Source organism: Arvicanthis niloticus, chromosome 11, assembly GCF_011762505.2.
Source record: "Arvicanthis niloticus isolate mArvNil1 chromosome 11, mArvNil1.pat.X, whole genome shotgun sequence".
NCBI lineage: Eukaryota > Metazoa > Chordata > Mammalia > Rodentia > Muridae > Arvicanthis > Arvicanthis niloticus.
This window is the reverse complement of record NC_047668.1, coordinates 58795424-58822874: the sequence shown is the minus strand read 5'-3', so window position 1 is coordinate 58822874 and position 27451 is coordinate 58795424. Positions and strand designations below refer to the sequence as shown.

The 27451-nt window shown below is 44.7% G+C and overlaps 1 protein-coding gene across 1 annotated transcript in view; it reads right to left on the bottom strand.

Moving 5' to 3' along the window:
- Nucleotides 1–27451, bottom strand: part of Alk (ALK receptor tyrosine kinase) — a 698959-nt gene that overhangs the window by 62566 nt on the left and 608942 nt on the right. Inside the window, exons 10-11 of the mRNA XM_034514490.2 lie at nt 19811–19905; nt 19444–19572 (exon numbers count right to left, since the gene is read on the bottom strand). Of these exons, the coding sequence (XP_034370381.1) occupies nt 19444–19572; nt 19811–19905 (224 nt within the window). The remainder of the gene's footprint in view (nt 1–19443; nt 19573–19810; nt 19906–27451) is intronic.

Sequence of the window (27451 nt, the reverse complement as noted above, 5' to 3'; positions counted from 1 at the left end):
CAAATATTTCTTAAAACACTAAATGTAAATGGCTAAGAAACATGAATGACATTTCACACTCTTAGCCATCAGGGAAATATGAGTTAAAACTCCACTGACATTCCACCTTACTCTAGTCAGAATGGCTGTCAAAGAAAAGAACAAGAAGTGGTAGTGAGGAGGTATGGACAAATGAAGCTCAGACAGCTCTGCAGAGACTGTAGATTAGCTCAGCCACTATGGAAATCAGAATAAAGGCTCCCCACAAAACTGAAATTAGATCTACTAAAAGACTCAGCAATACTATTCTTGGGCACGTACTCAAAAGACTATGAGTCAACACACCAGAGATCCCCTCACATCTCTGCAATACTAGTCACAACAGCTAAGGCATCCATTAAGGGAAGACTGAATGAGATAGATGTGGCATAGTGTAGAAGAATGAAATTAGACTCATCTCATCATCCTTCACAAAAGTTAGCTCCAAGTAAACCAAAGAGGTCAATGTGAAATCTGAAATTGCTAGAACAAGACATAGGCAGTGCCCTATGTGATGTAAGTATAGGAATGCACTTTCTGAACAGGACTCCATTTGCCCAGGAATTAAAGTCAACAACTGATAAGTGGGACTTCCTAAAACTAAAATCTTTCTGAAAGGCTAAGGAAACAATCAGTGTAGTGAAGAGGAAGCCTGTAGTATAAAAGAAAAATCTTTGTCAATTATACTTCAGAGAGAATAATACCCAGAATAGAAAAAGATCTCAAAAAACTAAGAGTCAAGGAAATAAACAACCCGAATACAAAAATGAGCCATAGATCTGGACAGAGTTCTCAAAAGAAAAAGTAAATATCTCAAAAAGTGCTCATCATCCTTACCCACTAGGGAAATGCAAGTTCAAACAATCTTACTCTAGCCAGGATGGCTAAGAGCAAGAAAAACAACTACAACAAGTGCTGGCAAAGATTTGGGACAAAGGGAACTATCATTCATGGTTGGTGGACTAATTTTCAGAATGGCTGTGCCAGTTTGCAGTCTCACCAAGATATATCTTAGCCATGTGACTAGTGAGATGATGAGTCTTAAAGGAAAACCTCCTACTTTCCTAAACCTGTGTAATTTCTAATGGTTCTTATAACATTCTTACACATGGATAGACGTAGTTCTCATTCCTCATCATGGAAGCGTCTATTTGCAGTAAAAGACCATCACACATATCCACAGCTAATCAAAATGAGAACATCTGACCATGAAGTGCCCAGCCCCATGTTATATATCTACAACACAGATCCTACCCAAGGCTCACAGAGCATGGAGGAATAGGAGGTGGAAAGATTGTAAGAGCCAGTGGGCCAGAAAGTCTACAGTGAGATTGTGCCTTCTAGCTATGACAGGAAAGCTTCACCCATAAAATCTCAACAACATGGCTACTTGAGACCTAAACAACTCCCAAAGCTATTGATATTTCAGCAGATATGTGAGAAATCTCATGGTGCCTACTCCAAGATAAGAAAAGGAGAATTAGTATTGCCCTAGATTTTAGCTCCTAATTGGATGTCTAATACCAACTGGTCACCCTTAGAAACAAATATAAGCAGGCATCACTGAATAGGCTCAACATATTGTATTTATACATGTGTTTGTTTATGTGTATTTATAATGACAATTGTGAGGGGAGGGAAAGCTGTGAGTTTCAGCAGGGGAGTGGAATGGGGCAGACGAGAGAGAGAGAAATAGGATGGGGGGGGGGTAGGTTTGAATTAAAAGCACCACCAACCATGACATACTATCTTCACAATGGTGTTTTAGTCAGCCATCAAGACAAATGAGATGTCATTGTTTGGATGCAACTGGAGATCACTGAGTTAACACAAATACACAAAACCCAGAAAAACAAATATCATGTGTTTTCTCTCATTTCTAGATCCCAGATTTTATACAGACATATCATAAGGCACATATGTAACATGAGAGCAAAGAGCCTGTGTGAAGAAAGGACAGCACCAGGAGGAGACAGCAGTGAAGAAGAAAGGGGCGGTTATGGGATGTGTGCAAATATGGTCAAAACATGCTATCCATGAAAGAAAATATTTACCAAACTCTATACTATGTACAACAAGTGTATACAAATAAAGAATGTTTTTTAAAAGCCCTTGTTATATGGTGTGACAAAATTTTCTTATCCTATCCTGGTATCAGACATTTTCCTATAAGCCACAATCATAGGCATCAAATCTTAGTGTTAGGACAGCTCGTTGCTACCAGACTAGTGGCTGTCTCTTGGTTTGTCTAGTGATGGAGGTGGGGAGCACACACAGTCATATATATGCATTGTATGAATACATCCAGATGGCCCAGATGTGCATACACTGCCTGAGTTCATGTGGAATTTTTCCACCTCACCTTCAGGAGGGATAAAAATTTAATCTTTCCTTATTACTTCTGTGTATTTTTCTGAACATTGAGAATCATGTTCCTCAATAATATAGTAATGGACTTAGAATATCCTGCAATTATTTTATCTTACTCACTGAAGAATGATATTTATCTTATTGTTACCATCATTAATATAAACACTGGAGTGGTTTGAAGGTTTTAGTTATTTACTTATTTGCTTTTGTCTCACTAATTTCTCATAGTTAAAAAAATTAACTTTGTGTGTGTGTGTGTGTGTGCACACATACTTTCATGTGAGTGTAGGTACCCACAGAGACCGGTAGAGGGCATAGGATCACCTGGAGCTGGAGTTCTATTGGTTGTGAGCTGCCTAACATGGATTCAGGGAACCAAACCCCAGCTCAAGCGCTCTTAACCACTGAAGCACCTCTCCAGACCTCTCGTAGGTTTTATGCATCTCCCTGCACTGGGCAGGGTTTTATACACAGTACTCTTTCCTTTTAGCCCTTCTTTAATCTCCCTTCTGTAGGTACTTAACTAATTTAATGTGCATATTCTTTCTTAATTTGAATTTTTCAGTTGTTTTTATTGTCTGAACCACAGGTTTAAGTTGATTCTGTAGAAATAGGAAGAGGAAAGATGTGGGTGGAAGAGGGAGGTGCTGGGGAAGGGGAAGAAGGCAAGGAAGAAAAAACCAAACCAGATGTCATTTGAAAAAAAAAATGCCTTATGAACCCTCCCCTGGTAAGCTGGTAAGGAACAGGACAGAGTGGTGGAGATGGAAGTTGTTGCTAACTTGTTTTTTTTGTTTTTTTGTTTTTTTGTTTTTTTTTGATACTGATAATCTTTTCTCATAGGGCTTATCAACAATACTGCTTCATTTTCTTATGATGTAATAGGTTAGTATTTTTTTGAAAACTAATAAATTAATTTTCCTTTTAGGTGGCCAAGGTTTTTTTTCTTCTTCTTCTTTAAAGCCCAGCAATTTCACAAGAATGGCTTTGGCATTGCTCAGCCTGGGTCTGTCTCCTTACGTATACAGTGCACCTCTTTAATAAGCGGTTATGATGGTCTCTCTAGGAACTGTGGAGCTTTTCATGCACAGTGCCTCACTCCTCTTCGGCTTTCTTCTCTTGGTGCTGCTGGGACCTCTAGTCGGCTGTCTCTGCCTGCTTGTGGTGTCCCTTATCTTCCTGATTTTTTCAGAAGCCATCTTTCAGCTTTCTGTTTTTGAGCAAGGAATGAGCTCTTATTTACTCCTCATTCCATCTTAATACTTCATTTCTGAAACCTTATTTTAACCTTTTTTCCCCTGAGGCTTAACATCTGATTCCTGAAACTCTTCTTAAGAGGGTCTGTTCATATGTCATTCTCTTAGACCTTGTATTATTGACTAAATATCTTGGCTCCTTTGGAAACAGAATCATACAGTTGTGACATATCCCAGTAGAGGGTCTTTCCTCTGGTCTCTTTGCTTTTTTCCCCTTCATGTGGAATCCTGGAACTTCTTGCTGTGCATTTTATACTTTCCCCAAGACACCAGGGTCAGGGCTTCTCCAGTTGAAGCCCTGCCCTATGATGATGTGCTAAGCAAGAACACGCAGCTGCTCTCTGAGGTTTCTGCTTTGGCAACACGTACTTGGAACTCTCCTACCTTTCGCCTCTCATCCTTGGACTCAATATTTATTTCACCCCCACAAGTTTCTTCTCACCATGGATACTATTCTGGGAGGCGGAGGCATGGTGGCCACACTGTTCCAGCTCCTTCAGACTTTACCTTGTGCTCAGTACTCACACCCCAAGGCACCTGGCACGTTCCTCAGCTCAGCAGTGACTCTCAGCTCAGGCTTCTGTCATTTCCTCTCCTTCCTCTTGTACCCATGCTAATCACATAGGTCTGGGGCAATGCTTTGTTTCTATTCACTCCTATTTTGAGGATCTTGGAAGATAATTAATTTATTGTCATTTTGTCATCCAAAGGTTTTGGGGTCTAAGTTCTGTTTTTATGTAAGGATTTAGAGAGTCTGAAAATAAAAACTAAACATCAAGCAAATTATGCCGTCCTCACTATCTCCACCTTTCTCCCAGAGTCTTTGAAAAGAACAAAACCACAATGGCATGGTCCATCTGCTGGACCAGCTCTTTAGTGACTCTATCTTGTCAGAGTCCTTGCCTCTGTCTCTGCCCTCTGGTAGCAGGTACTCTGTCTGACTCAGGGACACCTCCAAGGACCAGGGCCTTAAATCTGCCACCATATCATGTTTTCCTTTTGTTGGATACTTCACACTAAATACAATTTAACCTCAGCCTGGCAGTGCCACCTAGGTTTAATGAGTTGTTCAGGGCTATCTGGCCTTTCACTAAATGGTCCCGGGCACATATATTTTATATGGAGTTGCTTTTCTTCTCTCTAGCTCTCCCTTTTCTATCAGAACCTCAGTGTGTTCCCCTGTGTTCTGTTTTATTTTGTAGCCAATACCAAGGGTGTGGGAGGGGACCTCTGCCTTCCATCGTTTAGACCGTAGGGTTCCTGATCTTGATCTCAGAGTGTTGGAAATTACTTCTGTTTTGGTTTTTTCATTTCTAGTGGGTGGTGGGAAATACTGGAAGTCTAACCCCAGATAAGAGGGTGTTTCCATGGTTCTGAGTTGGTAGGGCTGGTAACGCCTTTCGGCTTTCAACCTCACCATATTTAATTATAGTGCAGTTGAGTAGCATCTCCGCCATCATGTTAGGTCAATGAAAAAGGGAGGAAAAAGGGCTGTTGCTTTCACCTCACCAGATAATGAATCATGGAAAAAGTTGAACAATAAGCCTGAGACATGGAGTGAGCCTGGGGCTGAGTGAGGACGGTGGAGCCGCCCTTCCACAAACAGTCTTACTGGAGCTGGATGAATTTTCATTGCTATTGTTTCTAGTTTGTTTTGATGGGAACTATTTGTGCACACACACACACACACACACACACACACACACACACACACACATGCACACACGCATGTGCACGTGCGCCCCATATGCACACATGCAGGCATGCTAGTATGTGCACCTATACAATATATGAGGGTATCTGTGCATATTGTCCCTGACACCCCTGCACCCCACTCCTGTTCATTCACACAAAGCTCCTGGGCCATGGCTCTCTCCTGGTTTGCTATGTACTTGCTTGAGATCTCATTGACTTTGCCTCCCAGTCTCCTTTGTTTCATATCAAGTTCCTCCAGACAGGTGAGATGTCCCCTAATATGGAAGTATCCCAAGACAGACACCAGAGGCTTGAATCCCCTGCAGTTGGGAGACAGACATCTCCTCTCCTTGGAGGGGGATCTCCCCATCAGCAGGCAGCAAGTCAGGGCTTTTGAGATAAAAGCTGCTTTCAGGACTGAATTACCCTAAACAGCTCTGACACCCAGCAATCTGCAGCAGCTTAATGGTGCCTGTGATGGCTGCTGCTTTGTGTTCTCAGCTACCCCCTGCTCCCTGAGGGAAACTCAGTCACACTTGGGAAAAGAGAAAGGTCACTGGGAAACAAAATCCCAAAAAACAAAAACAAATCCCACTCACTATTCTGAAAGCAGAGCTGTAAAAATTAAGTTAAGGGAGGCTCTGGGGCTAATTCAGTTATTCCCAAGTTGGCTTCATCCCAGAGCTGGGGTAATAAAGTATTTGATATTGACATGGCTATGTGAACTCAGCCATCTGCAGGTTATACATAATGGATTTGGTGGCAAGGCTTAAGTGGAAAGAGGTGGTGGCTCAAGTACTTGCTCTGTCCCCACATGGGCCAGAAGAATAACAGACATCTGCCTTGTTAAGTTCTTGTAAGACAAGACTTGATTTGTCTTACTGCAACAGGGTTATGTCACTAGGATTTGTTGTCAAGAAAGAGATAGAGGGAGAGAGAGAGAAAGAGAGAGAGAGACATAGAGAGAGAGAGAGAGAGAGAGAGAGAGATACACACGCATGCATGCACACACACGGAGGGGAGAGAGAGAGAGAGAGAGAGAGAGAGAGAGAGAGAGAGAGAGAGAGAGAGAGATACACACACACATAGAGACAGAGAGACAGAGAGACACAGAGATACACACGCATGCATGCACACACACACACACACACACACGGGGGGGGGGAGAGAGAGACAGAGAGAGAGACAGAGAGAGAGAGAGAGAGACAGAGAGAGAGAGAGAGAGACAGAGAGAGAGAGAGAGAGAGAGAGAGAGAGAGAGAGAGAGAGAGAGAGAGAGAGAGAATGTTGGAAGCCATGCCTTAACTACTTAGCACCCAATGCTTCGCTGGTTGTGTGGCCCTGACTCATAGCTTACTGGAACCTGAGGCTGGTGGTATTATGACCTTTCTGGAGGATGGGCAGGCAGGTATAAATAGGCAGCCCAATCTGTCAGGAGATTTCAAAGTCGACACAAAACCAAAGAACAGAGAGTTCTGACTGCTAGGTCAGAGTCTCAGAGCCTCTAAGACAGTTGCAGATCAATGAGAGGGTGAGGCATCCCAAAACCAAGGCTAGAGAGGGAGCCCATGGGAGGACATTAGGACCTAATGCTCAACCCAAAGAGAGACACGTGTAAGGCTGGGAGGCTAGAGGCCAAAACAGAAGGCATGATCTCTCACTCCTGCTGGCAGTGAAGGATGAAAGCTGGAGCTGCAATGGTCACTTTAGATTCACAAGGCAACAGGCACGAGGAAATGGTCAAGAGGGCCACAGAGAGGTGAGCTTGATATCACCAGGAAAGGAGCTAACAACACTAGTCACTTACAGGGCTACTGAATAGACACGGTTGCCTGTGAAGTTATTTTTATTTTAAACTTTCAATGGGTCCTGGCTTAACATAAACAGAATACCCTAGATCAAGGCCTCCCACTCACTTGCAATGAAAATACCAATTTAAATAAATATCAATTTAAATACTAAAATACAAACTCTTGAAGCCTGAGGGCCAGGGTTCAAATAGTAACATCAATGAGATGAGAGAAGGTTCCTAAGACTTCCTTAGATCCTAGCCCATGGCTTCCTTGGTGGAGAGAGAGCCACCAGAGACAGACCCCTGTCTCAGATTGTTCTGAGGGCCTCCTACTTTATTCTTATCCACCTTTGGCTGTGACTTGATGCATGTCTAGGTCAAGGCCTTCAGGCCTTATGACTGTTGTGGCTGGTTTGCAGAGAACTTTGATATGTTTGGGTATGTATGAGTGCATGTATGCTTGTCACGAGTGGAGTGGAGTCCTAGAAAGACCAACCCCCTTTCAGTCATGAGAAATAAACAAAGTAGCTTCTAGCAAGCATACAAATAATACTATCAGAACACGGTCAGTGGATCAACCTCTATTTTTCTAAACTTACATAGAAGCTAAGAGCCAAGTGTTTCCTTGGCCACATGCCATTGAAGTTTGGCCTGTTGATATGTATTGTAATGGTAAATACTGTCCCCCAAAGTCTGGATGCCTCTGGAACTAGGGAATCCTTACTTACACTAGGTGATGCTATGTATCCTTGCTCCTTAATTTAACACTGTTGGTAGAATAAAGATGCCTACAGCCTACAGCTGAGCAGAAGAGATGTAGGTGGAGTTTTGGTTCTGAGGGCTTGGGGTCTGAGGCAGAGACTATGAGGACAATGATAGAGAAGAGAGAGGAGACAATGCTATAGGAGAAGGGATCATGAAAACTGGCCATGAGGACTGGCCAATCAGAGCAAGAGTGGCCCAGGCAGAACATGTAATGTTGTGGGGTTATTGTCAGGGAAGTAAACAAAATAGCATAGAGGGTTGATATCTGCCCAGCTCTAGTGCTATTAAGGCTTATTATAAATATAAATGTTTGTGTCTTTAATCTGGGAACTACACGATCTAAGGTGGGAGAAACCCCCATTACTACAATAACATGCCTGGCTCCAAAGCCTAGGATCCCAACATTAGTAAACAGAGACATTTTCCTTATACAAAGTGCCCTGAAGTTTCCTTACTGAGTGTCTCAGTGACACAACACACGTGGATATACCACAGTCTCCTGTCACTGTTGCTTCTGTCCCTTAGCCAGCTTCCTTTACTTCTTAGTGTGCTTCTTTTGGAAAAGAGGAAATCTGTACACCAGTATAGACTTACACGAGTTGGGTTAAGTCTATTCTGTTCACTGTCTTATGTCCAGAGCCTAAAACAGTGTGAGACCCACAGAAAGTGGTAAGTAGATCTTCATTAAGTGAAGCCCGAGATGTAAACAAAACACAACAGAAAGAAGAGATCTGGCCACACCCCTGCTTCCACACTCCCCAAGTATCTAAAAGGGAGCACTCCTGAACTGTAAGGTCCTAGACTTTTGGTTCTTAGCTTCTGTGTAAGTGTACAACAACAGAGGTCGGTAACTGGACAGGTCCTGATAGGATCTCCACATGCTATCTAGAAGCTTCTTTGTTTATTGCCCGTGACTGAAAGGGGTTAGGTCTTGATAGGACATCGCCTCCACCGCAGCGTACACTTGGGGCAAGTGTACATACACTCATACATACCCAAACATGTACATAACCAAAATGTTACCTGTGAGAAAACCCTCCAGTACCATCCCTTAAGTAGTGAGGACACTACTCACCCAGTGGTTGATGGACCAGATCAGTTGATAGGCTGAATAAATTAGTTAGAATGATCAAAATCACAAGGATGGTTGAGGGGAAGGAAATAGTTCTTTCCTAGGTGCTGTACTGAATAATGTGGAGGCTTTGTTATTGATCCTCAGGCAGGTTGGTAGATAATCCAGAACTCTGCTTATGTGCTTTTCCTCATGTGCTAACGTTAATCCTGGACTAAGATCATTAAATCTGCCAGTCACTTTACTAAAACAATAATAATTAGATGAACAGATTTGCTTTTGCCTTCTCGTGAACTCACAGTCAATATTCACTCTTAAAAACAAATCAGGATTTTCTGGTCCAGTCACTTGGGATTTATTTGGAAAAAAAAAAAAACTTTCATAGAGAAGGTTCAGGAGTTTCTATGATTTCTAAGATCTGGACAAGTTTTGGATGACTACAGGCCCTCTGTCAATCAATATTGATAAGAAAGCTCATATGGACCCCTCACAAGAATCTATACCTCCCCACACAAGTAAGTGCAATGCTTTTACTTGCAAATAGGCAGTTGGTTTGGTTGGAAAACTGACTTAGTGGACTCTAAATAGACAATACTGTCTCCTCTCTCCACTTTAAAAACATTGGTTAGATTTTAATGGCAAGATACTAGAATTTTCTTTGAATTTTAGTAAAAAAGAAATTCATGCACACAAGATATATATATGTACACACACACACACATATATATATACACATGCACACACATATACACACAAACACAAAGAACACAGATCATAGAAGTGAGTTTGCCTAACATTTTTGGTCATATAGGTTGATCACAAAGTTATCAAAGTTAATAACACAAAATTTCATATGAATATTCTGTTTTATATCCTTGATCATCGCTTAGAAATAATCTCATTTTCTTGTTACCACCTTCAGCTCTGATAAAGAACCTTGGTCTCTAGGCCTCTTTGCTAGTCCACCATGTTAGTCTTAGTGTTATGTGTCTCTCAGTAGGTGATTTGTGAATAGTTAAATACCCAGGGAATGCTAATAGACACTTTGGGGACTGAGCCTGGGAGGTCTATCAGGAGGCTCTCAGGGCTTCCTAGTGTGGTTGTTCTGATGCATGACAGCCACTGTAGGTGGACTTGAGCTGGTCCCCACCTGAGGTTCACACTGGTGTAACCTCTGCCTTTGAGTGTGAGTCCCTGCGCTCTTTTACTGATGGAGCATGCAAAGATGATGGGATGCTGTTGTCAAGATTACAGACCTGTTTTGCTAGCAAATTATTGTCTTCCCCGCACATCTTTCCCTGCCCATGCCACACCTGTACCGAAGCAGGCTGCCAAGGTGAACAGGCACTGATGGTGGCCTCTAGACAGTTAGGAACTGGGGTTCTCAGCCCCACTCTCCAGGAACTGTCAGCAATCTGATGGGCATGGATGTGACTCCTTTCCCTGCCTAGCTTTCAGATGAGATCTCAGCTCTGGTGGTAGCTGACGGAGGTGGGCTTGGCTTCCTACTCACAGGCCTTGATAAACGTGTGTGTGTTGTTTAAGGTTGATAAAGTCATGGCACTTTGCTTCAGAGTACTGGATTATCTCCACAAAGCCCCTGCCCATAACAAGGTTTTTGTTTCTGGGAGGGCCTGACTGAACAGAGTCTTGCAGTCTCCTCTCTATTCTCTGAGCCTCAACAATCCTTAAGGCAGTTTCATCTGGCCTTTTTCTTTTGACAAGGAGGGGTAAGCAGGGAAGACATCTTGGTGTTTCTCTTAGAGCCTCAGTCTACTTCCTGTCTCAGATGAGTTGCAAAATATAATACCTTTCTATAAAGGTCACTGATACTTTAGTGGGACAAAGGCTATCAGCGATGCAGGGCTGGGCTCCAGGCTGAGGTGGTGAGCCAGGGATGAAAATAACGATCAAACTGGACTCCGTAAACAGGAGCTCACTGCAAGCACTGATGTAGGGCCTTTGTGTTCCACCAGTCACGAGCTAAATGATCTTAATCAAGGCATGCTGAGCTCAAGGCTCTTGGATCGTTTATTGTCTCCTACTTATGTAACCTGTCACGGAAACAAATGGCAAAAACAATGTGTTTTCTCAAGGCTGGCTGGGAGAGAGGACTGTGGTGGCTCTTGCTTGCTGCTTGGGGCAGCATTGGTGGCCCAGACATACTTGAGGTGTTCTGCTAGGCACTCATAATTCTGCCACTGCAGATCATCAGACCAGGGCCTCACTGGGGTTTGTCAGGGTGGTATGTGGGGGGCTCCAAAACCGTAGCATAGAAGCCATATTGTTTGCTCCCTCTGTTGTCTCCTTTTCCTTCTTCAACACAAGGCTTCATGTAGCCTGAGCTAGGCTTCAGCTCACTCTGTAATGGAGGATGACCTTGAATCATCTGTCCATCTTCTGCCTCCTGAGTACTAAGATTATAGGCAAATGCTATTCTACCTGAGTTGAGGACCTGCTTTCTAGGAATTGGCTTTCTTAAAATAAAAAGCTGTTGGTTGGTTTAGGATAATTTGCAATGCACCATCTGGGGCAGGATGATGTCAGAACTGGGCAATGGTGACGCAGCCCTTGTCCTCATGCTAGATAGAAGCACTGGCTTGCTAGGAAGCCTGTGTGAGCCAGCTCTGGTGGTACAGTTTTTCAAGAGCAGTGTGTGGCTGGGTTCCAGCCACAGGCCTTGGCACAGTGTAGATACCCAATGCAAGCTTGTTTCACAGGCTCTTCTGGAATTGGGATTCAGGGAAAGTGGTGTTGTTTAGTACACTGAATGTTGACTTGAATCCCTTGAATGGAAAAACAAACAAACAAATAATAACAACAACCCCAGCTCATGAAACCAGGGGTCTTGATGGGGGTCAGCGGTTGGGTAGTGTTTGATATTCTCTGACAGGCGTGGATGCACTGTGGGAAAGGCTTTGGGCTAAGTAGCCTTGATGTTGAACCATGGCTCTGTAGAGAGATGGTGGGGTGAGTTATTTACATTCTGACCTTCACTTTTCTCAATTCTACAATAGGAAAAATAAGAAAGGCTCACTAGCATATTACATTAGACACACTTCTGAACCCTTGACATGTATTAACTTATGTGGTCCTTATAGAAAATCTATGAGCTATTATTACTAATGACATAAAAACTGATTCTCTGAGTGTGTTTGGTATATGTGTGTCTGTGCATTCATGTTTGCATGTGTGCAGGTACATGTGTGTATCTATGTGGGTACACCTGCACATTTGTCCACATGGGTGTAGAGAGCTGAGGTTGACATGGAATGTCTTCTTTAATCTCTGTTTACTTCATGTACTGAGGCAGGGTGTGAAGCTCAGTACTTTGGCTAGTCTGGCTGACCGGCTTGCTCTTGGATCTCCTGTCTCTACCTCCTACAAGCTGGGAATACAGATGGACTGCCCCACCTCTCTCGCTTTCATGTGGATTCTGGGGACCTGAACCTGTGCAGCAAGCTCTTTAGCTGTGGAGTCATCTTATCAGATATATAAAAACACTGTCTTGGATAGGAAGAAACAGATGAAACAGAAGGAGAAGGAAGTTGCCTGAAGTGATTGGCATTGCTAGGATTTAGGCCCAAGTCTTCTGTGCTTAAAAATTGTGTTATTTGGAGTCTGGGAAAATGGTTCAGTTGGTAAACTACTTGCCTAGGAAGTATATGGATGTGAGTCTAGTGCTTTAGAAACTATGCTCACAAAAACCAGATGTGGTGGCATATGCTTGTTCTACCAGTGATGCTGAGATAGGAGGTGGAGGCAGCTGTATGTCTTCAAGTTCATGGGCCAGCTAGCTTTGTCTATATGGGGAATTTTTAGGCCAATGAGAGACTTTTTCTCAAAAACAGTGGAAGGTACATGAGGACTGACACCTGAGGTTGTCTTCTGATCTCCGTACGTGTTCTTTGTACACCCACAAACCCACACCCACATAAACCGAATGCATGTATTCACATGTGCATGCATGCACACATAGCTATGCTAAGTTTCTTTCTCAACTAATATCCATCCTCAGAGGTCTTGAAGCATAAAATGAGAGAGAGAGAGACACTGTATGACCTTAGAATCTGCAGGTCTGTGAACAATGAAAGCATGTAGGATATAAAGGGAGGGATGGTGGTCTATAGTGGTGGGCACTTGCTAGATAAGCATGAATGCCAGAGTTTGGATCCCCAGGATACCCTGAGAAGTTTTCTCTGGTAAGCAGGCTTCTTTCAACCCAATCTTTAGTTTTATGTAATTACTGCCAGCAGGTTCCCTTCCTTGGCCACCAAGCTGACCTCAATCATTAGAGTTGGCCACCACTTGGAGGCGTGGGCTGGCTCCCCAGCATGCAAAGCCACTTCCACTAAAAAGAAACTTGTTGATTTCAGTGATGAGAATCATGAATCACCCATTAGTTCCACACCACCTCTCTTCCTGGTGCGCTGCCACGCTAGCTCCCGGGGAAGGGAGACACACCTAAATGAAGAATGACATGTTAATTCAGAGGGTGCGAAACCCCGTGCACCAACTGGGAAGGCCTAAGCCTCATTAAAGTGGGTGCTTCATGCATAACTACTGCTATGATAATTCCAAATAGGTGATAATCTAAATCAGAACAGCACACATCATACAGCACAGGGCTCAACAGCAGGGAAGGAGACCAGGGGAATGTCTAGTCTTTGAATGACTCTCAAGGACTGTATCTATGACACCAAGCCTGGCACTCCTTAAAGAGCTATTCCCCCAACTGAGCCGGTGTTAGTGGGAGTGCACTGGTGAAGGCTGGGGTGCATGGGGGTATGCCAATGAGTTTCAAGATCAGCTTTTTTGTGTGTGCAAGTGTACTAGTGTGATGTGTTAGTGAAGAAGCAGGTGTAGTCAAAGCAAAACCTAACACAACAACGGGGTGGGGGACAAGGGGTGGTTTCTTAATAGCAAGATCTTTCTAGAAGATCTTTTCAACAACAGGGCCCTTTTAAGGTTGCTGTATCCCAGTTTTGTTCTTGCAAGTGTTAAATGGCTTAGAAAATGTTACTTTTTATGTGAGTCTTAAGAAATAGATCTCTAAGCCATTCACCTATGTGTAACTTTGGACTAGTCACTTCATCTCTGTAAACCTGAGTCTGTAAGGGGCTAATATCATAGCAGCAACAAGTGAGATAGCCAGCCATGCAGCTCAGTACAGCTCCTGGCTCCCAGCATCATCCAAAGAACAGTGGTTATTGCTGTATAATGCTAGGTCTTTATTGATGTAACATGGTACCTTGAAAGATGCCTGTGACTCTGATACCACCTCACCGCCTTGTCCAAGATAGTGACCTTTATCTGCAGCCTTGGGTCTCTTTTAACCTTTGTTGCTAATGAGACATTCCCGAAGGGCTTGAGAAATACAGATTTTTAACCTCCCCTTTTCAAGATATCCCACAGAAATGCAGGAGCCCAGGAATCTGCATTCTCAGTGGGCAGCACATATGAGCAACTTCTTTCAGACAGGGGACCCTGATGAAGATGCAGGGAAGATACTTCTAGAGTGAGTAAGTTCCTGAGAATGTCCATGTTTAAGCTTTTATGGGGAAGCTGCTACTGACAGAGTTTACCCAGTGTTCTAATATGGTGTCCCCCATGGTGAGTGGCCCTTCTTGGTCTCCTACCCTTGTTTTAGGATATTCTCATAACTTGGAACTCCCTGCCTTCCAAACTAGTACCCAGTGAAGAGCCGCAGCTAAAGATGGGAACTTGGCTTCCTTCCCATCCCTAGCCCACCATGGGTTTGTCTACAACACCAAGGTGAGAGGTAACAGAATACTTCAGAACCCCATTCAATACTCTTTATACAGGGATGGGACTAACCAGAAAGGAAAAGATGCTTCACTAGTGGGGTGTGCCACTATAGTGTGCCCCTATAGTGAACTTCACTCAGCCTACAGAGTCTGAGTACGGAAGCCTATGAGACACAAAAAGATTCCCCACCAAATGAAAAGACAGTTATGAAAGAGGGGCTGGGCCTTGGGAAGACTTCCTTCCAACAATGCTGTCATCCCTAGAAGGTTGTGCTTGGAGCATAATGGCTCTAGCTACAAATTCTATTAACTCTGATAGTTGTTCTGAGTGAATGGATAATGCATTTAGCAGAAATAGACCCAATCAATTTATATGAAACACATAGAACTTCTCATTGGAATTGGCATCTGTTCTTGAATTATAGGAGCATGTGTGGAAATGGACAGTCTGTCACCATGACTTCTGGGCACATTAGCTCAGCCAGGGCTTAATTGAAGAGAAGGGCCAAGGAAAGCAATGGCTCCCTTATTCCACATTGTTTTAGCTCTGAAATCATGGATCTGTGGATGGGAAGGGACTGGATTGCTTTAAACTTGATTCTCTCTCTCTCTCTCTCTCTCTCTCTCTCTCTCTCTCTCTCTCTGTTGTGTGTACATACATGTGTATGTGTAGATGGGTGTGTGTACATATGCATGTGTACATGTGTCTATATGCACATGCACATATGTGTATGTGTGTATATGCATGTGCACATGTGTGTGCATGAGCGTGGAAGCCAGAGGCCAACCTTGTTTCTTGCTATGGTCTCTAATTTGCCTGGAGCTCACTGATTTGATGAGGCTGGCTGGTCAGATTACCCCAGTATCTGCCTAGTGCTGGGGTTACCAGTGTCCCTGGTTTTTTAAAATGTAGTTCTGGAGATTGAGTTCATGTCCTCATGATTTTGTGATAAGCATTTTCCTGAGCCATCTTCCCAGTCCCTCAAACTTTGACTTCTTGGAAACAGTAGGTTACCTGTTCCTATCTATACTCACAGGAGACTCTCCCACAAGAGCGATTCCTGTGTGTTTACTGGCATGCAAAGGCCATGCAAAGGCCCTGTGAGGCTTAACAACTCTAGCACCATGGTTAATGTGATTGACTAGGACAGAACATGGAGGTTCTGACAACTAGTCTAGAGTTCTTTTCAGGATATATAAACAGGATATATAAACATATATTATACATAAGACACACACACATACACACACATAAAATTATAATCATTATTATGTGTACCTGTGCATGTGTGCATGCATGTATGTGTGTGTATGTACACCCATGCTTGTGTGCATGTCAGGGATTAACTTTCTAAAGTTGATTCTCTTCTTCCATCTCAGGTTCCAGGGATCAAACTGAGGTCATCATCAGGTTTGCACCGGAAGTACTTTTCCTAGCTGAATCATCTCATAGGCGTCTACTTTTTCCTCCCTCTTTGTTCAAGATGCATACATGGAATTGGTAAGTAAATCCATTGTTATTCTCTTCCCCCCTCCCAAGACTCCAAGATTGTGGCATTTGGTTCTGCCAGTGTCACATCTGTGCTCATAGTAGAGTGGAGATGGCCCTGGAGCTTTCAAATCCTCAACTAGACGTCTTAGGGAGGGAGCGATGCAGAGCCTGGTTGCACCTGCTCAGCTGCAGCAACATCTGTTACCAGGGAGAGAGACAGGCACCAAGGTGGAGACAGAGGAGGGGAGCTGGAGAGAATTAGGGGTGGAGGGAGGGGTGGGAAGAGAAGAGGCTGACTCTGTAGCCCTAATTGCATTAGCCCAACCATTTGGTTAGTGTAATTGCATGTGCAAAGCTGACAAACGTAATTTCCCAGGACTTAATACTCACCCCATTTTCTCCTCCAGCTTCTTCATCCGATTAGCTAAAGTGACTCAGAGGCTTCCGAGAAGCACAACCTGGTCAGGCGTTTCCCTGCCCCTAGGCTGGAGGCTCCCCTGGCCACTCAGTCTCCTGGAGTGAGCCTGGATGGCTGGCAGGGACACAAGGAGCCTGGGGAACGTTGGCAATAATAGTTTTCTCAGGGCCTGGTTTCATAGGGCTTTTGTGTGTTCGGTTGCTTCTTTGCTGGCTGCCTGGAGGAAAGCCGAAATGCCACCCCCACCCCCTTTCCAACTCAGTGCAAACTGACAGTGCTGAACTTTGGAGAGAAAATCTTATTATCTTGTCGCCTTCATTCTTTGTCAGAGGGTCGGGAGCTGACTATTTACTGCTCAGGCAGGGACTCTTAGCTGTGTCTGTCCCCCTCACCTCCTTTTTACACAGCACTTCTCCCTGATTGGAGATCCCTTTACCAGCAGTGGCCAGTGGAGCTGGTGAAAAGACTATAGACCTTGGGTTCACATCCTGGCCGAATTGGCTAACAGCCATGTCCTCATGGTCTGGTCCTTTATTCCATCTTTCTTCTCCCTTCAATAGGAGTAAAAGTAACTACCCCTGGAGGAGGTCAAGTTAATAGTGAAAAAGCCTAGCTCATTGGCAGGCATTGTCTGACTTCCATTTCCTGTCATTTCCCCTCTCCCTTCCCATACATCACACCTCTTTTCTTCCCTTCCCCCTTTCCCCTCTTTTCTCCTCTCTTTCCCTCCCCTTCTGTCCAGGGACTCGTGAGACATGCCTGTGAATAGTGGCCTCCTTAGCAGAAATCTTGCCCTCTATAGAGATACCCACTGAACCCCCAATACACATTTAGAGGGCTCTACACTGAGATGGGACAAGAGGATCAAATCGTGGTGGAGATAAATACCTCCTGCAATAGAGCACACGAGGGGAAGGTTGTAGAAGCTGAGGACCCTCTCTTTCTTCCTAAGCAGCTCCTGATGTGGTACTGGGCTCTTGGGAAAACAATGGCTTCTTATTTAATGTCATAGACCAGTCCCAGGGAGCCTCAAGGCCACTCTTAGACATCCTTGGTTCAATATCCTCTTTTGCCCTCTGATCTGGAGCCAATTCTCTACCTCGTTCTGAGGTGATGTGACCAGTAGAATAGCCTGGTCTACAGCCTGATAGAAGCTGGAGTCTGCTTCCAGCTCTGTTTGGAGATGGTGGGGAGTCATAGCCCTTTTCCAGCTCCTGTGTGATTTTACTTGTTGGGAGTGGCTAATGGACCCTTATTGATTATCCTTTTGGGGACAGTGGGAGTCATGTGGCAATGAACCCAGACTCAGGCAGGGTGGACTAGTGCTCCCTAAATGTTGGTTGGTTGTAGCATTGTGGCTAGTGACATTAGAGGATCAGGACTCAGGCTTCCAGATGCTCACCAATGAATCAGTAGATGTTTCTAGAGTCCCTGTTGGTGGTGAGGCCAGTGGTGGGGCTGCCTCTATATTTACTTAGCACAGAATGAAAATGGAAGTATGGCCCCCTTCCTAAATTCATAGATTTGTAAGTTGTGCAGGTTTATCAAAAGGCAGTAAACACAGGTGAATTCCCTGAGGGTAAGTGGTAGGAGGGACTGAATGGATAACTGGGAAGGTCCTTACTCAGGCTACTGGGCTGGTTACTTATTTCCATGAATTATGCTGCTGTTAGGATACAGAATTATCTAGGCTAGGTTCCCAGCTAGGCTCTGGGAGGGTTGGGAGGTTTGAACATGGAGTGCTTTAAAGGTGAAGGGAGAGAGGGAAGGAGACACATCCCCCTTTCTTAGGCTTGCTAGTTGGTCAGATCAGGCAGGAATCAGGAATGGAAGAGAGGCAAGCAGCTTTTGTCTTTTTTTTCCCTCCAAAACTAAGCAAAACTAAAATTTAGCTAATGAGCTGAGGGCTCACAAATTCGATGTCAAAGCTACAAGCCTCTAATTATTTTGCACTTTGCATAGGACCAGGAGTCTACCTTGTAAGTAGAAATTACAGACTTATCTCTTTGCTGTTATTCTAATCAGGATGCATACAACAGGATGTGGTGGACTATGTGTTGTACTTGCTTCTTATGTGAGAAGTGCCAGTTACCCATGTACTAGAGCCCTCAGGGCATCTGAGAACCTCAGGGGTCAGGGGCTCTTGGGTGGAACCTAGGAGCTAAGATCCCTGGTGCATGTGCGTGTGTGTGTGTGTGTGTGTGTGTACATGCAGAGGGCAGAGGTTGATGTCAGATGTCTTCTTTGACAACTCTACCTTATTTGTTGATACAAGGATTCTTATTTAATCTAGAGTTCACCCATTCAGCAAAATCAGCTGCCCACCAAGCTACAGGGATTCCCCCTGTCTCCAACTCCTCAGTGCTACTGTGAGTGGCTCTTTATATGGGTACTGGGGCTCTGAGCTGGGGATTGGAGTTTATATGTCAAGCACTTTACAGAATGAGCCATCTCCCTTGTCCCTAAAAGGTGAAGCTAAGAGAGGCACAAACCTCCTCATCTTCCTGTCTCCACCTCTATTGTATTTGCCTATTTGTACCCCACATTATGTGTTGGGGCTCTCCAGATGTAAAGTTTCTCTTTTATATACTTCCAGTAGTCTTTATTGCTTAGGTGATGTGAGACCTACAGCTTCTTTTAGGGGTCCCATAGCAAAGGTAGTGATGCCTCTTCTGGAGATCAACCATTTCCTTTTAACCACAGTGCCCATCCCAACCACAACACAGGCCATTCTTCTGCCTTCCATATAAGAAATGATGTACTTTAAGTGTGTCAGATGTGACACAGTAACCCTTACCTGTAGGGTCGAAGATGGGGGTTGGTCCTGATATGTTTGCCCAGGATTTTGGCTCCTTGTTTGGGTTTTTCTCAAATAGATTTCTGGATTTGGGTACTGCATTCAGGGGCATTTTCTCATCCCCACTGACTAGAATAGAGAAGAGTTAGAAATGAGTTAGGGTGGAGTCAGTTTCAGGGAGAGAGATGAGGTTACACTGAGGAAGGTAGGAGAGGCAAGATGGCTGAGATTGGGGGTCTAGAGGTGAGACCATGGGTCACTGAGATTGGGGGTCTAGAGGTGAGACCATGGGTCACTGAGATTGGGGGTCTAGAGGTGAGACCATGGGTCACTGGGTTTAGGGAAAAGAATGACAGGTCAAACTCACTGGTGAGGTAGCAGTCAAGGCTGATGGAAATGTTGTCAAATGCCACAGTTGCTCTGGATCCTGGACCCCACCATGTGACTATCTGTAGCCAGAACCTGTATAATGTTAAGAAGAATGAATGTGTGTTAGGAACCACTAGGGTAAGTCAAGTCCCAGGATTCAAGGCATATGCGTGCTGACCTATTGTACAGAAATTTAGTTTGATCATCCTTACCTGACCCTAGCACATCAGCTAGAGAGCAGGGACCAACCTTTCTCCATCTTCACTTCTCCATCACAGAACTTATCCTTTTAGAAGTGGGTGCTCCATCATAGCTATGGCAGATACAAGGCCTTTAAAGCTAGTTTGGATAGCTGAGCTTGGGAGACTTTTGCTTTCTGGGCATGCATGGTGGATAGAAATGAGTGGGCTTGGCATTCTGCTCATGTTCACCGATGGGTGGGCTGAAGCCACCATTTAAACGTTAAAATGCTTTTGTATGATACCAATGGCTGGAGAGAACCCCTCAGTGTCTCTGTTGCTTCAAGGAACTGGACTTTTTCTGTGGTTCTGTTCCTTTAGCCAGCAACTCAAGGGTTAATTTCTTGCACAACAGAGGTACCCGAGTCTTGTCCAGTATCAGTTACTATTTTCCAACTGGTTGTTAAATACTAGATGATCGACTGTTTCCCCCAGAAGAGCTTATAATCAAACCACAGTGGGTCATAAAGTATGGCTAGTAACTCACTGAGATTATGTTTCTTTCCAGCTTTTTCATGGCTTAGAGGCCAGGTCCTCTGACTACGGTCAGAGAAAGCTTTAGACTGAGACAAACAGAAAGATGCCTTGGACTCATTTGTTTCCTGGTTTGTTTTCTTGGGAAATCTCCCCCCTGGAAGGCTGTCATCAGTCAACCCCCCCCCCCCCCGGGATAAAGTGACTGTGTCCCGAGAGCCCTATAGACTCTTTCTCCAGATTTCAGAAAGTCGATCCAGAATGACCTAAAGAATAGTGTGCAGCTTCTGGTGTGGATATTGAAATAATAAGAGAGGGAATCCATGGCTGTCAATCATTGAATGGATACGGCACATGCAGTTATATAGCCACACATCAGGATGTTAATCTATAATAAAAAAGAATGGACCAGGAGACTTGCTGTAAAATAGATGCCTCTCAAAAGCATTATGCAAAGTTAAAGAAGGCAGACAGTAAGTTAAAGACCTCATATTGAGTGATTCTCTGTATAGGAATCATCTAGAATAGGCAGATTTGTAGAGACAGAGAGCAGATTAGTGCTTGCCTGGGGCTAGCAGTGGAACAATATTGACTGCTAATTAGCATGAAGCCTCATTTTGGGGTGATGGAAATGTTCTAAACTGTGTTGTAGTATTTTTTGTAGAATTCTAGAAACTTGCTGAAAGTCGTTGACTTGAACACTTAAAAATGGGTAAATGTTATGGCATGTAAATTATAGCTTGCTAAAGCTGTTGGGAAATAAGGAGGGAAGGGGAGAGATAGAGAAAGAGGGAGAGAGGGATGAGACATAGACACACAGGAGAGAAAGGTAGATCTATCTGTCTGTCTGTCTATCTATCTATCATCTATCTATCTATGTACTTATGTACACACACACACACACACACACAGAGAGAGAGAGAGAGAGAGAGAGAGAGAGAGAGAGAGAGAGAGAGAGAGAGAGAGAGAGAACACGTAGGCTGACAAAATTGTTGGCCAGGGCCAGGGTAGGTGCTGGACAAGGAGGAGGAGGAGAGGCAGAAGGCAGAGTAGAAGAGACACACAGGAAGAAGTGTGAGGGAAAGGCCTTTTGTTCCTCTGGACTTCAGCTCAGCAAGGGAGTGAAACTTCACCATATGTTCAACCCAGGCCACATGCAGCCACGGCCCAACCCAGAAGCACGAGCGTATTTACAACCTTATGAGACTCTTTTAAGGCAATTACTTTTTGTAACTTGATCGTGCTTTTCTTTAGTGTGAGCTTTGTAGGTGACCATGTCCCGTTCTGATGAGACAAGGCCGGAACTTGCCAGCACTGAGAATCGCCACTGGGTGGAAGCTCCCATTATGACTGAGCATGTAACCCTGGTCACCACTTAGAAGGGATGGCTCAGTTCTTTCTGGCCACATGTTCGTTTCGGTGCTAAGCTGCATCATCAGCACACCTTCTTGGAGGACATCAGGTACAAGGGAATGAATGACTGTGTGCCTATAGAGCAGGGGGAGGGACAAGCTCTCCACCGTTCCCTCCATAGGCCCCACTGGAAACCTGCAGTCACCTCGTTTGCTCTGGTTTTCCTGCTTTCATTCTTCATGACTGAGATGTTGCTGCAGAGTTCTCTAGCAGCCAGCTACCAGGTCTCTTAGCACAGATAGAGTGATGTAAGCTGGGGATGCAATACTTTCTAAGTACAAGACTCTGTAAGGTGTTCTGTGAATTGACGGCAATGGAAGCTTCTGCTTTAAAGCACTGAACTGACACTGGGAGCTGCCTAGATTTTGTGTCCGGGGCACTCGGGACAGGCAGGAAAGCCTCAATCAGATGGTGCTATGAACACACGTGAGGCTGCCTCAGTTCACTCTGGGGACAGAGACTCAGGTAAGGGGACAGGCAGGACAAGTGTAGATGAGGGTCAGACAGAGGTGACAGGTATCAGCAGGATAGAGGTGGAGTGGAGGCAATGTGGGAATGGGGTCTGGAGCAGCAGGTGATGGGGCATGGTACACCAGGGCTAATTCTGGGAGTTCAGTTTCTGTGAGGGAACTGGCCGAGAGATGAAGCGAAGACCAGGGCAGCTGTGATCTAGGCTTCTCTGCTTTGGATGCTGCCTGGTTATGTGTCTCTAGCAGAACCAAAGAGCAGAGGCTCTGGAAACCCCTCCCTACTGGAGACAGACAAGACTTCCTCCTGGCTCTGAGTCCTTCTGGCCTAATTACTCTTTTATAGTCACTTTCCCAAAGCTACAGACACCAGGCCATTCCTCAAAGAGAGCTGCGGCCTCAAGCCTTGCGTCCTACACATACTCAAGTACAGGTAGAACGTTCTATTCATATTATTCATATTCATATTCATATTCATATTATTGCTAATTCAACAGACTGATAATCACATAGGTTACCCCTGTGGCCCAAACCCAACACTTTTACTCTGAATGGGGAGGGGAGCAGTGTCTTCATGGCTAGAAGAGCCTTCCGTTTCCAAGTGGGAGATCTGGTTAAGGAAAAGGTAGCGTAAACATTTGGGGGATCCTCCTGCTACCCAGAAGCCTTGCAGGTGGGCCTCTCTTCTCTTTGGCTGTGTGGTAACTGTCAGATCTGCTTGGTTCTCTCTGTTTCTCCAAAGTAGATATTTGATTTGTAGAAGTTGATGCTGGTCTCACTTTTTTTTTTCTTGTCTAAACCACACTTGGCTAGAGGTCTTGGCTCAAGCCTGCTTTTGCATAAGAATGCTTTCCATCTTGTGCAAGCTTTATAGACAGCCTGTTGAAAATTAGCCCAGGAGGATTCTGGGAGGTGATCATTTGGGCCACGGGCCAGGCCAGGTTTCCAGGAGGCAGCTCTAGAAGTGGGCGCTTCCTGTACTCACCGAGCAGATCTTTGCAGAGGACATGTAGATGCTGCTCACGCACAGCTCGGAAAACGCACCGTCTCATTCAGGCAACAGACTGTTAATGGGCAGTGAATATGAGGCCTTTTTTGCAATCCTCCCAGCCTCGGGGATTGACAAACCTAATTAAGTTCACTTAATGATTCTAAGTAGCTGACAAAAAGGTGTGCGTCTGAATGTGGACTGAGGGAATAACAAGGCTTTGGTGAGAGAGAGAAGGAATGCCGGGTGGTGTAAGAAGCACTTGATGGATGGGCACTGCGGATCAGATTCCGTCCCTGACCATTTAGTAGGATCCAAAAAAAGAGGGGGAGGGGGTCCATTTTCCCAGCTGGGGCTTGTCTGGATCCTGGCTGCTTAGGATAGAACTGGCAGATGCTGCCGAGAGAAAATCACTCTCTCCCATTTCTTATTGTGCAGTTGATTTGTTCAGTAAAAGTCTTCTGAAATGGACTGTCGCAAGGCTGGGGTCGCGGCATGCATTTCTATTAGAATAATGTCTGTGATGAGAAAGCCCTGCCACATCCATGCCATTATCTGCATAATTGACTTCAGTTACCGGCTGCAGAGAAGGGGCTGGGCTGGGGGGTGGGGGCGCAGCTTTGGATTCCCAGGACCCACCCTGGTTGGATCTGACTAGGCAATGGCTGGGCATGTATTCATATGCTGTGACTCTTGGTGACTTCGAATATGCTATGTGGAAGGTCAGGCTAAATTGGGAATGTTTCTGTATCCGCAAGCCCAACTCTCTGAGGTAATTTACTACCTCAAGACTTGGTTTCTCCTCTGGGCACAATACCAAGAGAGAAGTCAATATACAGTTTCTAGGGCTGCCAAGGGTCAGAGAGTTCTCTCTTGTACAACCAGGCTAGTTGTGGTGAGGGAGCCTTCTGGAAAGAAGGCAACAAATCTTCAGATAAACTGCATGGAGAATTATAGAAACCCTTCTACACCCACAGGTCAAGGCTTCCAGTCACTGGTTTTCTCTTTCATTAATTTTTCTTTTGTGTGGCATGTGTATTTCTGTGTGTGCATGTGGAGGCCAGAGGAAGACATTGGGCATCCTGCTCTACCACTCTCCCATGAGAAAGAGTCTCTTGCTGAACCTGGAGTTAGGTTGGAGTCTACCAAGCTCCAGCGATTCTTTGGACTCATCTGTCTTCCCTTGTGCTGGGTTATAGGTACGTACTAGCAAGTCCAGTGCTTTGCATGGGTACTAGAGACCCAAACTCAGGTCCTTATGGGAGCATAGAAACTGTTCTTATCCACTGAGCCATCTTTCCCCAACCCTGAGCATTGGCTTTCTGTGCTTATTTTTTTTTTTTTTTATGAAATGACACTGAAGGGTTCTTAGGAAGGAAAAACCAGAGATGTCAGACAGGCAGAAGACAATCTTCAGTAAGTTCCTTCTTTGCTCTCCCAGTCCTTCGATTTGTGTCATACCTGTCGTATGCTGGCATAGGGAGCAGGTATAAAGAAGAGAGCGAAGGAAAGAGGACTTTGCTTTATGAAGCTCTGGCTCAGCAAAGGAGGCAGCGATAGACAATAATGTTTGATCCACAGGCTTGAATGGGCTAAGTACTGGGTGGGAAGAGAGTGTAAAAGAGAGTTAAGGGGAGAGAGATGGAGATAGAGAAGAAGAGGGGAAAGGGAAGAAGAAAGAGGAGGAGAAAAAGAGAAAGAAAATGAGAATACCCGTACCCACTTACACATACACCGGCTCCGTCTCACTCACACACAGAGGCAGGCATGTAAGAGTCCACTAAAGGATATGAAGAATGTCTGAGATCTCTTGGGAGCATCATTTGCCTTGGCCAGTTACCCACTAGGGAAAAGCAGGCCTCTCATTTCCCAGGCCATGTTTTCTGCCACTGTTGCAGAACCACCCAACCCCCTGAATCTCATCTAGTGTCATGGACACTCCATGCTCAACAAGCCCTTTAGAACAACAACTGAGGCTGTAGAAGGTACCAAATCCATCCTTCTTAAAGACTGGGCTGCCTACTTCCATATCTCAGGACCTGCAGAGAGTCCCCACGAGGACTTCTCTGCTTCTGTCTCTGTTGATGTGTGTCTTGGAAGGCAGAGATGGTACCAGATACAGCAGCTTTCCAACAATGAAAGGACCCAGGAAAAGGATGGAACCTTCTTCCCTGAGAAGAACATCTCTATGGAGATGAACCAGAAGTCTTCTTTGCTTGGGGGCACTGAATCTCAAAATACTGTTGTAGAGTAAGTCAGGGCTCCAGACTTGGTGGGACCCTGGGCAAAGCACAAGGACTGAGTAGATGCTGTCTTAGCATCTGCACACTGCCTTTCTCTAGGATAAGAGCTTGCACTTCATTGTTTCTATTTCATATTCTATTTTAATGATAAATCTGCACTTCCTTGGACAGTGTGACAAATTATACATATCATCCTTTGCCTTGGAGCAAAGGTCATCTGTGCCCATGTGATATATCAGACACTTGTGCCTACTGCAGCCAGGAGCATAGAACATCGGCCTTGTCCTAGGAGTTTGGCTATTGTGTAATCCACATTATTCAATGGCTCTGGGACTTCTGACCTCTTTACAGCTAAGGTCTATTCAAGCCAGGAGACATGCTGGTTGTGACTGGTGAGAGAAAACCCAAGGAAGACTTTTGAGAATTGGACGTCTAGGAGAGTGGCAGCAGAGCTATGGAGAGAAGTGCAAGTGGGAGTTACACTGTGATGTCATGAAATGCCAATCAGGCAGCTGGCAAATGTGGGTCCAGGACTCATGTGGAAATGAAGATGTGTCAATCATTTGCTTGGAAGTGGGGATAGAAGTTATGTCAATGAGGCTCCTCCCGGAGGACAAAATATGTTTAGTTGGATTTTGCTTTGCTCCAAATATTAGAGGCTCAATTATCCCTTACATTCCAGACTTTATGCCTAGAGGAAGAAGGGTTGAGAACATAGGACTTCATTTTCACAGGCATTAAGGGCTATGAAACACACACACACACACACACACACACACACACACACACACACACACACCTGTTGACTTGTAAACTGAACTATGGATGTTACTAAAAAAATCTTGAGCAGATCCGAACACCCGCTATTTAAAGGGGGTTCACGTAGTGCCATTTTGAACAACTGCCTCTTAAGTCAGGCACACAGGCCTGATCTGTCTCAGTGCTCTGTGGAAACAGCAATCCAAAGCAACAGCTTGTCCCAAATGTCACAGTAAATCAGCATTAGAAACGGGATTTAAAGCCTCAGAATTACTAATCTACTCCTTGCTCCAATGATCCGAGATATTTTCTGAGAGAGGAAACAGGGCCAGATCTTTCCAGAGTTACGAGTGTTTGATTTGTATATATCAGTGCCCGGGTACTCACAGGATGCTGAGCCTCCAGCCATATCTTCTGCCTTCTCAGAGAGCAGCTCCTAAGCTGCCCCTGAACAACTTTTGGAAGGCAGCAGAAGCTGAGGCCTCTGCTGCAATGTCTCCCAGACTTCCTTTTTCTGAGTTTCACTTTTGGGTTCTAATCATTTCACATTTGGTTTTCCCAAGAGCCTCCACCAGACTCAAGGCTCCAGTGAACCCAATGGTCTCCCTGGTCCTGTTACTTAAAATCACAGCCCAAAGCACCTGGCCTCATGCTATATTCCCTCCTTGCTTAAGATGGCTACCCACAATCCCCTGACACAACCCAGAAACAACAGAAAAATCCCTGTCTTTAGGCCTTTGCTTCCCCTGACACTGTCTCTAGAATGAATGGCCGTGAGTCTCATTTCTCTAAGATCTGAATATTTTTTGAGGCCTGGTTATTAGCTCGCTTTCCTCACTCAAGTTGTCCTGACTGCTTGGATGATGGGAGATCTTGGGAGCCTGTACAATGCTAGTGGGTTAGGCTGCCCCTGAATTCATGCGTTCTCAATGCTATTCAGATCCTGTCACTTAGCAAGAAGCTGGTTCTATGCATAGACGGAGCTTAATATGCCATTGCTGACAATCTGACAGTCAGTAATACCTCTTCAGATACTTCTGGGTTCCCAATCTTGCT